Source organism: Musca vetustissima, unplaced genomic scaffold (genome assembly GCF_032173495.1).
Source record: "Musca vetustissima isolate MV318-11 ecotype Yass unplaced genomic scaffold, APGP_CSIRO_Mvet_v1 utg56658, whole genome shotgun sequence".
Classification (NCBI taxonomy): domain Eukaryota; kingdom Metazoa; phylum Arthropoda; class Insecta; order Diptera; family Muscidae; genus Musca; species Musca vetustissima.
In genome coordinates, this window is record NW_026885702.1 from 51,227 (window position 1) to 64,083 (window position 12,857).

At 38.0% G+C, this 12,857-nt stretch overlaps 1 protein-coding gene across 1 annotated transcript; it reads right to left on the reverse strand.

Annotated features, from left to right (window-relative positions):
* Positions 1-356: 356 nt before the first annotated feature.
* Positions 357-6,066, reverse strand: LOC133332966 (von Willebrand factor A domain-containing protein 8-like). The gene is made up of 7 exons (XM_061541330.1): positions 5,856-6,066; positions 5,531-5,790; positions 5,286-5,453; positions 5,054-5,218; positions 3,843-3,998; positions 650-3,780; positions 357-463 (listed from the first exon to the last, which is right to left on the reverse strand). The coding sequence occupies exons 1-7, from the start codon at positions 6,064-6,066 to the stop codon at positions 364-366; spliced, it is 4,191 nt and encodes a 1,396-aa protein (XP_061397314.1). The 3' UTR covers positions 357-363.
* Positions 6,067-12,857: the final 6,791 nt, after the last annotated feature.

The window sequence follows — 12,857 nt, forward strand, 5'->3', positions numbered from 1 at the left end:
TTGAAAAAATTGTGTTTTTTTGTACTTGTAAATTTATTTTTGTCGTTTTCATTATCATCATGTGTATAAATTGTTGTAGAGGTAAATAAAATAAATGCATTACTGGTGGTTTATAGTCTATACAATTTTTATATTATCTTTTTTTCGTTTCTAAATATATAAAAATAGACACACACAATTGTTTGTTTATATTAAACAAATAGATATAAATAACAACATTTTACACATTTTTAACATTTCTTTTTTTTTTTTTAAATATACATTTTATTTAGTTTTGTAAAATTTTTCTAATTCCACTAGGTTCGGTTTCTTTACGTCTTAACAGCTAACATTTGATAGGTAGATAGGTAGGTACACAATCTATCACAATAAAGATGATGTGAAAATTTGTTTCAAAATTTGCGGTAATGTTGATACGTCCATGCAGACATAGCTATGGCCGGCTGGCATTTGGGAATTAATGCTGTAAAGAGAGAAATAAGAAATTTAAATAAAAAAGGCGTTTAAAAGACATTTTAAAAATTATTTTTTAAAAATACATTAAATTTGCCATTTAAATCTGGAATCTAAATCTAAACAATTTAAATAATTTATTCTCAAAACTTGAATAATTAAAAAAAATTAAAATTAAATCGATTTTTTTACTTACATGTCAGCCTCCTCGGCCAAACTGCCAATAAATATCACATGACCCTTAACCTTAGGTTCGCCATTCATGAGGGCCTTGGCGAAATCCTTTGGCTGGATACCATAACGTGACAAATTAGCATCACTCAACACTACCACAATCGAATTATCATAATCCTCTTCAGCCAACGTGTTCACAGCCTCTTTGGCAGCCTTCACAGTACTATCACCTGACCAGCAGAATTGTGAATGAGCATGCATCATACGAATCGTTTCGAAACGTTCCTTATCTGTGCGTGGTGGACTATTCTTGGTAACAAATGGAATTTCATAGCCCTCTCCACTATGACCCACAATGTCATAGACCACCTTCTTTTCGAAACCTTCCAACGCCTCCATAACCATAACAACAGCTTCCAGTTCACGATCCAAACGACCATCGTAACCATTGAAACGATACATGGATCCGGACACATCTACAACCAATTTCAAACGATTTGGTTTCTCTTGGACGTGATCAGCCCAGGGATTGGCTTCAGCACGACGTCTATAGATATTCTTCTCCCCAGTGATACCCTCAATAAGACGAGTATCATCTAACTCGCCATGGGTTTGATATTTTTGCCATTGCCTCTCCTTACTCTTGGTTTGCATAGCATCCAATATGGCCTTAAGCTGTTGTACCTGCTTGCGTATGGGATCACTAAATTGGGCATACAATTGATGATCATGAGCTGACATGCGAATTTCCTTTAGCTTTTCTTCATAAAATTTACGATTCATTTCACGGGCAGCCTTCTTAACTTCTTCGGGGATGTCATCTTTCTCTTCGTCGGAAAGTTGATGAACCTTATGACCGGAATCTAAACGAAAGGGACCACCTTTACCACCAAGACCGGCAGTGTCACGACCACCACTACCACCAGCCCAGGTATTACCACCTACATGGGGATCATTTTTGGGATCAACTTTGCCATATTTGGGCCCCGAAACACCTAAACCACTTTTCCGATTCACTGTCAGTTGCATTTCCTTCTTCTTACGGAGGGCATATAACTCATTGCGGGCATAGGCCTCAATGGGTAAACCATGCTTGGCCAAAACAGTGGTAACCTGTTCCAAGGCTTCGGGTTGGTATTTATCAAAATCCAAAACATTACCCACCAATTCGGACATATTTTCATCGGGATACTTTTCTAAATGTTTGACAATATTCACAACCTCTCGAGTGGAGTAGGGGTAGTTCAGTAAACCTTCATCGGCCATTTGTCGCAATTCACCAAAAGCATTAACCAATGTGGCCAAGGTCTTCTTTGGCACAGAGGGACCATATTGGGCCAATAAAAAGATTTCCGAATCGGGTGTGGGATTATCAACAGCATGACAACTGAAAACATCACCCAATGAGGCAAAGAAATCATTACCCAAGAATGGGAAACCGGGACGATTGGCCAAAACAATGCAACGGAAGTTGGGATGGGTTTCAATTATTTCCTGGGCTGGATTCTCTTCCAAAGCAGCTGCCTTATCACCGGGAGCAACAATTTTACGGCCATCGGACAACATCATTTCACCACTTTCAACGAGTGTGCGCAAAATACAGGTGACATTTACGGGAGCCTTGTCAGCCTCATCGATGACCAAGATGTGGCCGGATTTCACTGCCTTTACCAAAGGACTGTCTTCATAAACTACTTGACCATCACGCAATGTGGACTGTACCGTTAAACTATGGACCGTGGTATCGCGATGCAACTGCAAATATTCACGTGGCTTGTTCATCAACTGCAGAAGTTTGTCAATCAACTTATTCTTGCCCACACCTTGATTTCCCACCAACAGCAAATGATCACCAATTAAGAAATCTTGGAGAAGACGTTCCAATAAGGCCACATGCTGAGGCATTTCATAGAACAATGTACTGGGCACCTTGGATTCCTCGGTGGCCTGCTCCAATTTCATTTCAGTTGCACCAATCCGAAGGACACCATTCTCCACGGTTATCTTACGTTTGCCACCATGACTTGAGGTATCTGGTTCAATGCCCACCTGTCTCATGGCATTCTCCAATGCAGCTCTTGGTAGGGCAGGCATAAATTTGGTAAGGAAAGTATTTTGAATAATTTCATGAACATCCGTGGGGTAGGAAGACATGCGTCGGGCAATTTTCAATAATTGTCTAGTGGACAATGTTCCGGCCAAGTTTTGCAAAGTAGCATCTGTGGAATCTCTTAGGGTGTGAGATAAATCAATGACCTTATGGATGCTATCATCAATGTTGCCATATAATTTCTTCATAATTGTAAATTCCTCGGATTGTTGCAAGGGACGTACTTCCAAGAACAAAAACAAACTCATCATTTCGGGTGTCAACCAATTTTGGGAGGGAGAATTTAGATTTGGTGGTTCTGCCAGGGCAATAATTCGGAAACTATCATGAATTTTTAGAATACCCTTCTCGGCCAATTGCAATTTTGTAAAACCTTGTTGCAGCAACGATTCATAACGTTCTCCACCCAAAAGTGTGGTACCATCACACAATTGCAATTCACGATCATGTATGAGACGTTGCAACACTGTCATGGTACTCTTGTGGACACGATTGATACCATTCAAGAGTGCAACAGAACCCATTTTAGCAGCCCTTACAAGTGGTGAATCTCTCCACACCGTGTCACCTTCCTGTGTGGTAATACGTTGCTGAATCAAATCTCGCGAAGTCATATCCTCATACAAAACCATTGGCTCCAAGGATTGTTGCAAACGATGCATTAAATGTTGAGCCAAGGTATTTTTACCAACACCTTTTGGACCCAATAGGCAAATATCACTCACAGCAATGGCCTGTATCATTTGTGCCAAAATATTACGTTGATGTTCTAGATCAACAAAATCTTTTTGTTTTTGTGTCAACGTAACATGGCTGCCACCGGGAACATTCACCTGAACACCATCAATATGGAATTCGACCATATTTTGAGAATTCTCCAATTTTTTGTTGGTAATTTCACCAACAGCCTTGGTTGCCATTGTATCGATTTTAAATGATTTCAACAGATTCTTTATACGATCTTGTTGTTCTTTTTTCAATGCGGAACGGTAGGGGTAGAGGCGATTGAGAGCATCATAGGTGGTCAAATTTGGATTGGAATTCTGTAAAGGTAAAGAAAGTTAATTTTTTTTTATTAAATCGAATGTGGGGTATTTCCACTTACCATCATTTTAGCCACCAAATGTACATTGTCCAGTGGGAAATCGGGTAGATTAGCAGCAGAATCAGCTGATTGTATGGCCAATCCAAATGATAGCAGGGATTTTAGATTTTCCACAGGTACATTGGCAGCCTTGGATCTCAAGTCGATAAGCATTTCCTGGAATGAAAGGAAATAAATAAATGTAGATAAATTGTAGTGTCATAAATGCCTCTGTCGAGGAAACGATCTAAAATTAGGTGGGGCCTTTATATGGATGATACATACACATCATTGCCCATATGATATTGGGCAACGATGCGCATCCCCCCAAGAATGTCAAATTCCAGCTTCTACTTTACTTTGGTCCGAAAACACCTAAACCACACTTCCGATTCACTGTCGGTTGCATTTTCTTTTTCTTACGAATTGCATACAACTCATTGCGACCTAGGCCTCAATTGGTAAACCATGTTTGTTCCACGGATTCAAGTTAGTATTTATCGAAATCCAAAAATTACCCACTAATTTGGACATGTTTTCATCGGGATACTTTACTAATTGTTTGTGAATATTCACAACCTCATGTGTGGAACAGAGGTAATTCAGCAAAACTTCATGGGACATTTGTCCGGAAACACCTAAACCACTTTTTCGATTCTCTGTCATTTGCATTTTCTTCTCCTTACGAAGAGCATACAACTCTTTGCGGCATAGTTATTGAGAATCTACCATATAGAACGACTTAAGGAGAGAGATCACAGAGTTCCCTCAATGAGTAAGCCGTGTTTGGCCTGTGTTTGTTCTACGGCTTCAGGTTAGTATTCGTCGAAATTCAAACATTACCCACCAATTCGGACATGTTTTCATCGGGATACATTTCTAAATGTTTGACAACATTCACAACCTCATTTGTGGCAGCAATCCATGAAGTTTTGCTAGCCTACCTCTATATTTCTTCTAATTCACTCAAACCGTTAACCATGTTTTCCAATGTTTTCTTGTGAACTGTTGGGCCATTTTGTGTCAATTAAAAGATTTCCAAATTGGCTGTGGGAACAGGTGATCATAGTAGGCCACCAAGATTTGTTGAGATTTACTGAAGCCTCCTGACCAAAAACCTCATACAACACTATATACCAGTGCTGCTCATGCTCGAGAACTCTGTGATCTCTTTGTTAAGTCAATTCATACTTTTTTAAGAATTTTTGAGCATCCCTGCTCTATAGACTTACCTCAAATGAAAAATGTGAAACATTACGAGACTGGAAACGTGATCTGAGAGGAGGATCCAAAGGAGTACCCTTATATTTTTGTGTTGGGCAACCCAAGGCAACAACACGGAAATCTTCCGAGACCCTCAATAAGCCCCATGAATCCAATTCCTCTTTGGAGTAGGTCTGAAAGAAAAAAAAAACAATTCATTAATAAACCTCCAACTAAGAAAGTCACCTTCATTACACTCACCTCCAATAGTTTATCATAACGTTCGGGAGCCATTAAAAATTTACCATTTTCCAAATGCATTTCACGATTTTCCAGCAAATTATTCAGAATTGGCAATACATTACGTTCGGCATGTTCCACACCATCTAAAATTAAGACACGGCCATTGATGGCAGCACGCACAGCACACTATTGAAAAAAATAGAATTAATTAATTGACTCTCGGGTACAAAGTCCACTTGCAAGTAGTGACACTAGACACCCACCTGATCATAATAGATGGCAGCCTTATTCTTGATTTCTCTTCTTTGTTTCAAATCACTTTCTGTGGTGTCACGACTCAGTGCAATGTATTCCAATTCACGTTGGGTCAATTCCAAAAACTGCATAGCCAATTGTCGCCTTAGGGCACCTGGTTGACCCAACAGAAACATGTCTTGTTTCAGCGTATCTTTTTGCAGCATCCAACGTAAATGATGTAAAGCTGACTGGGTAAGTTCCATGGTGCCATCTTCGGCATATTGGACTGAAAATCGAATAAAACATTTAATAAAATACTTGGAAATTGTTTTATTTTCTCAACAAACTTACTATATTTTTGAGGCACCAATTCTGGATTCTTGGGTGGTTTAATGTTCTTGGTTACATCACCAATTGTTATTGTTGCTGTCTCCGCATCAGTTTCCTCAGCCTTTGTGGTGTAGAATTTCTTGTAGAGTGGTACAAATGGTGTCTTCTTCGTGGCCAATCCACTTTGTAGAAAAGTGTTTGTGGCCCTATTCAATATTCTTGGTATTAACATGATGTTGGTGGTATTGTTAATTGAAAATTTTGAAAAATGTAAACCCTAAACCGAATGAAACGAAAACAAACCAACACCAAGAACGTGTGCCCCAACTCTACTACTACACGAATAACAACAGCAATAACAGCACCACTAACAACAACAATAACACGGAAATATGAATGAAACTATTTTGATCAGCTGTTTAACGGTTGCATGTGTTTGGTAATAGTAATAGACAGACTAAGTGGAAACTGTAATAGAGACGGAAAGTAGATGTCACAAATAAGAAGGTAATAAAATAACAATTATTGATTATTTTATTTACATTAACATTAATGATAACAAGTAATATTCGAGAAAATCACACAAAAATAAAGATAAAATGAGATAATATTGGGTTTGTGGAAATTCGAACTAGAAGGGTACGAAAAGTACTAAAATGTACCAAATATGGTACTCTTTGTATTAGGCGAACGGGAAGAGCTAGAATTCTGGAATTTGGGTCACTGATGAAATGTTAGAAAGATATACAAAAGGGTTTTTAGAAATTCGACCTATAAGTGTACGAAAAGTACTAAAATTTACTAAATTTAGTTCTTATTGTATATATTAAACTACAATTTTGAAATTTTATAAGGAATACAAGTTTGGAAGTAGTGTTGATGTATGAAAAAGGTTTAAGAAATTCGTACTTATGTGTATAAAAAGTACAAAATTGTACTAAATTTGGTACTATTTGGATTTAGTTGAGTGTATAGAGATGGAATCTTCAAAAGAAGAATTAGGACTACTATTGGAGTTGTTGTTGTTGTTGTTGTAGCAACTATCTACATGTTTGTTGTATTAAATTAATCTGGTTCTGACTCATCTGTTCCCAGGTTCAGGAAGGTTGCAATCTGTAACGGCTGCGTCCAAAGAGATTTCGAAGACTGATGGGGGGGTTTAGCAGGGCAGTTAAAGAGATGCAGCGTATGATTCCTGCGATAACACTCATACAGGTACTGCATCGACAACATCCTGTTTTGACGATGTGCGGGTAAGACCATTGCCTCCTCATGTAAATGGTCCACTGGCGTCATAAGGAGGCACCCTGTCGCAGTTCTCAATGTAAATTTATGTAAAAAATATTAACAATATAAAATTCATTCTGACAAATTGAATTAATATTGCTCAAAAAGGGATGTAAACCGATCAAACAATATAAATATATAAAATTAAAAAATATTATTTAAAAGGGAGCGATTGTAACTACTCAAACTTCTTAAATATTAACATTAATTGGGCAATACAAATTTAATGTGAGGGGTCGGAACTACTTAGCTCTCTTAAATATTTATAGTTAATTGGAAATATTAACAATCGGAACTACTCAAAATTTCAAATTTTCATAGAGCTGGAAACCTAAAATTTGGAATTATGGTTGCTGTTGGAGTGTAGAATTGAGATATGGAAGCATAGTACTTATGTATACTAAATGGTACTATATTTGGTACAACTTCATTATGTGTGAACGTATAGAGCTGGACTCCAGAATTTTGGAATTAAATTACTGTTGGAGTGTAGGAAATTCTTAAATATAGAAACAAAAAATAATAAATTTGGGACCAGTCTACAAATTGCTTTTGTGTGAACGGATAGGGCTAAGATTCTGAAATTTTTATATTATAGTTGGAGTACAGTATTTAGATATGTCGGTTTGATATGTCAGTTTTGAAAATTCGTCATTATGTGTACTAAATGGTATACAATTTAGATTTGAGTGAATGAATAGAGGTGGAAATCTTGAATTTGGAATGAAAATTACAGAATTCTACTAAATATAGTACAATTCGTTTTGTGGGAGTGGGAATCCTAAAATTTGGAATTAAAATTAAGGTTGGAGTGTAGGAATAGACATGGGGATAGTTTTGAAAATGCGTAAGTATGTGTACTAAGTTTAGTACAATTTAGATTTGAGTGAAAGGATAGAGATGGAAAACTTATATTTGCTGCTACAGCACAGGATTGAGACAGTGTTAGAAATACGAACTCATAAATACGAAAAGTAATAAATTGTACTAAATTTGTTTACAACTTGAATTGACTGGAATCTTTAAATGCGGACTTGGTATTATTCGAGTGCATGACTGAGGTAGTTTTGGAAATTCGTACTTATGGGTACGTAAAGCACAAAATTTGGTACAATTTGGACTTTGGTGAGTGGGTAGAACTCGTATCCTAAAAGTTGCAAATTAGGTTACTGTGGTACAAATCTGGTACAATTTAGTGAACAGACAGAGCTGAAATTCTTTAATATGGACTTACGATTACTATTTGAAAGCAAGTTTGGAATATTGAGGTAGGCTTGGAATATGAGTACGAAAGTACAGAATGGTACCAATTCTGCTATAATTTGGTTTTTATGAATAGACAGAGCTGGAATTCTTAAATTTTGACTTACAATTACTATTTGAAAGCAGGATTGAGGTACATTTGGAAATTTGTACTTATGGGTACGAAAAGTACTAAATTTGGTGCCATTTGAACATTTTTGGAGTTAAGAAAGTACTAAATTTGGTGCCATTTGAACATTTTGGAGTGGGAAAGGTGTGGTATTGTTTGTAAATGCCTTGTTAACCTCGAAGTGATGCTCCAGCGAAATTCTCATGCAGTTTATGTCGTTGGTCAGCTAAGTACTTCGCTTTGTTACAAGAGACATTTGGGTATGAAAGGTTTTTTGTATAGAAGCAATAGCTTCTGGGGAGAATATCCCAACAAAAAACTAAGGGAACTGATGAGGATCAGTGGCGTGATCCGAAACTATAGTCTTCCCTGCCTTACCCCTCGGCAAACAATGCCATACATTCCCCACTAATAAATAGTTGTTTTTTATAAAAACAACAAACTGGCATTCAGCCTGACTATTTTGCAAAAACAAAATACAAATGGTATCCCAAATAAACCGCCAACACTACTTAAGATTACTGCTAGAGCGTAGAATTGATGTAGTTTTAGAAATTTGTACTTATGAGTATGAAAAGTACTAAATGGTACTAAATTTGGAACAATTTAGATTTGGTTAAATCCTTAGATTTGGTGCCAAATGGGTTGAGGCAAGTACAAAGTCGATATTATTGCCTTACAGGAAATGCGATGGAAAGGGACTGGCCTAAGTAAATCAGATGATTACGCCATGTATTATAGCTGCCATGAAAACAGACGTGAATTTGGCTGCGGATTTATGGTTAACAGGAGAATAAAAGACCACGTCTCCAGATTCACTCCAGTAGATGAGCGAATTGCTATAATCCATATAAAAGCATATGACCGTTGCCCTGGCCATGACATTAAAATTCTAGTAGATTTTAATGCAAAAATCGGAAGGGAAAATATCTTTGGCCTCACCGTCGGAAAATTCAGCCTCCATGAAGAAACGTCAAACAACGGCATGAGGTTAATTGACTTCGCGACAGCAATGAGCGATCTAATGTAACACGGAATCTCGATGTCGGAAAGCTTCAAACACAACAGGATGCACAAGCCTACTCCGCCCAACTTACCCACTTGCTAGTCGAAAGCACTCCTTGTCGCGATAATAATACAGAAGTATTGCTCACTCCCTGCAAACTGCAGCAATAGCAACAATTGGGTACCAAAAATCACCATCAAGAAACTCATGGTTCGATCAGTAGTGTCGTTATGCTACTGATGTGTAAAACGCAGCGTATAGGGCAACCCTGCAGACAGTAGCAACACATAATGCGAAAAAGAATTATCGGGAGAAAAGGAGAGAGAAGAAACGTATTTTCAAAAGAAAGAAGATTTGCGTGAGAAAATCGAGATTTACAGGAGTCAGAATGAAGTCCGAGTAAAACACCAAACCGAAGGCTTCGGTGCAGGCTCATCCTCCGGTAGAGATGAAGATGAAAACCTGGTGACAGATATAGACAGCGTGTTGAAGATTTAGAAGGAGCTTTTTGAATGTTATCAAATAGTGGCGGTGAAGAAGATACCCCAGAACCAATAATAGATGACGGTGTAGGGTGTATAGCATCTAGTCAAGATGAGGTCAGAATATCAATCAATCGGTTGAAGAATAATAAAGCAGCAAGTGCCAATGGGTTACCAGCCAAACAGTTCTAGACGGGTGGTCAGATGCTGGTCAGGAGCATGCACCAGCTGATCAGTACAATTTGGCTAGAGAAATACATGCCAAATGATTGGAACCTCAGCACCCTGTGTCCCATACACAAAAAAATGAGACAAGACATGTGCCAACTATAGAAGAACTAGTCTCCTCCCCATCGCATATAAATTGCTATCCAACGTTCTGTGTGAACGACCGAAGCCAATGATCAATGACATTATTATGGTATGGTCCATGCGGCTTCTGACCTGGCAAATCCACCATAGACCAGTTTTTCACACTGCACCAAATCCTGGTAAAGATCCACGAAAAACACATCGACATGTTCCATCTATTCGTCGACTACATAGCCATATTCGACAGCCCAATCCGCTCAGAGTTGTTTAAAGCCATGTCTGCGTTAAGCAAATTAATACGGCTATGCCGGATAACTTTGAGTGGCACAAGGTCAGCAGTTAAAGTCGAAAAGGACCCCGCGGAGTTCTTTAATACCGAACGAGGTTTCAGACAAGGTGACACTTTGTCGTGTTATCTTTTTGACGTCCTGCCGCAATAGGTCATACAAGAGGCAAAAGTGAACAGAAATGGCACTCGGTACACCAAACAGCATATGTTACTCGCCTAAGCCGATGGATCGGACATAATGGATCGAACATTGTGAGCGGTAGCAGCCGCCTTTAAACGAATTCAGAAGGAGTCGGCCAAAGTGGAATTGACAGTACGAGTAAATAGCGAGAAGACCAAGCTGATGGTATCAACGCGTAAGGTGTCCAGTAGACTCGGACTAACTGTGGAAATTGAAAACGACAGCTTCGAGGTGGTCAAAGATTTTATATACCTCAGTACCACCATAAATAAAACTAATGACATCAATTTTTAGATTGGAAGGAGAATTGTGTTGGCCAACAGATGCTACTATGGTCTGAGTAAGCAATTCAAAACAAGGGCACATCTCGCCAGACCAAACTCACACTCTACAATACGCCGTGCTGTTGTATGGATCTGAAGCATGGGTACTTGTGCAAGCAAATTTGAAATTCAGAGGAGAATAGTGTTGGCCAACATATGCTACTATGGCCTGAGTAAGCAATTCGAAAACCAAGGCCACCTATTACCAGACCAAACTCACACTCTAGAAGACGCTGATACTACTCATTGTATGGATCTGAAGCATGGGTACTTGCCCAAGCGGATGAGACAGCTCTGGAGTGTTTCGAGAGAAAAATTCTCCGAAAGATCAATCGAGGATCTGCGTCGACGGTGAATACCGCCGTCGAATGAACCATGAGCTATATCATATATTCTCGTATAGAGCTGCAGCGACTACTTTGGCTAGGCCATGTTGTGAGAATGGATGAGGATGCCCCAGTTCAAAAGGCATATAAAAGCGAGCCAAGTGATCGCTCACGCAGAAGGGGAAGGCCACAAATCCGATGCAAAGATTAAGTGGAAGACAATATCTCCGAGCAGGGTCCTTCAAGTTCGATTTTATTCAATGATATTCTTCAATATCCATTAACGTAGAATTTGGTCCAATACTAGATTTGTTTAAAGCTATTTCAAGACTAATTACACAGAATTATTTCAACTTGTTACAATCGCGCGATCTCCGTTGCATGAAACAACACGCTTTCATTTTCAAAATGACTGATTATGATTTGTGTCGGATCGTGAGAAAATCATTGTGGATAGTTCCAACATTCGATAACAAAAATAAAAAACCTAAACCAAAAAATAGCAACAACAACAACTCCAAACAGTACTTATCACCTTTCCTGGTAATTCTTCATATCAAATTAGAATTATTGCAAAATGTTCCTTTTTTATATATAAACAAATTATACAACTGGCGCAAATTTATATGTCTTGCAGTGTGTTATTTCAGAGTAGAAGAACAACAACATAACACAAGCAACTGGTGATAAGAATAAAAAAATCCCACAAAAGCAAACCAACGAAAAAAAAGAGAACTTTGAGATATACCCAACATTTATGTTTAATTTCCAACATACAAAACTTTAGAGGTCAGGTTTGAACGAAAGAAAAAAATATATATTTTTAATTTAATATTGATAACAAATTTAATCCAAATGTCCGAGGCAAAAATGTGCAACAACATATCATCGAGGGTCTGCGTATTATTTGTTTGAACAAATTCTAGTTCCCACGACTGAAATCAAAAGACTTGACTTCATGTCTTGTGATAAGGCTGGAATATTATTATTTTTTTGATAGAAATGTCCCGGCTACCATCTTAGAATAACAAAAGCATGTAATGTACGCCCAGTACAAGCGTTGTTTGAGCCTGTGCACAACACACGCACACATAAGGCAACTTGTGGCTGGCTAGCTGGCTGTAGACGAGGAATGAAGGAAGGAGGTAACATGTTCGCCTCTATAGGTCCTTGAAAAGTTGTTTTATTTGGTTAGAAGGGTTTTTGCGGTTCCTAGATTATTAATATTTCTATAGGTCCTTGAAAAAATATTATTTTAAAAATCCACGCCTCTATAGGTCCTTGAAAAAATATTCTTTAATAAATCCACGCCTCTATAGGTCCTTGAAAAAATATTCTTTAATAAATCCACGCCTCTATAGGTCCTTGAAAAAATATTCTTTAATAAATCCACGCCTCTATAGGTCCTTGAAAAAATATTCTTTAATAAATCCACGCCTCTATAG

Bases quoted from the DNA above. Each gene is read 5' to 3' on its own strand.
- LOC133332966 (XM_061541330.1), bottom strand. From the start codon at position 6,066: ATGTTAATACCAAGAATATTGAATAGGGCCACAAACACTTTTCTACAA. The intron at 5,219-5,285 runs GTGAGTGTAATG...TTTTTCTTTCAG, and splicing joins GTTATGATAAACTATTGGAG to ACCTACTCCAAAGAGGAATT. The intron at 464-649 runs GTAAGTAAAAAA...CTCTCTTTACAG, and splicing joins TTGGCCGAGGAGGCTGACAT to CATTAATTCCCAAATGCCAG.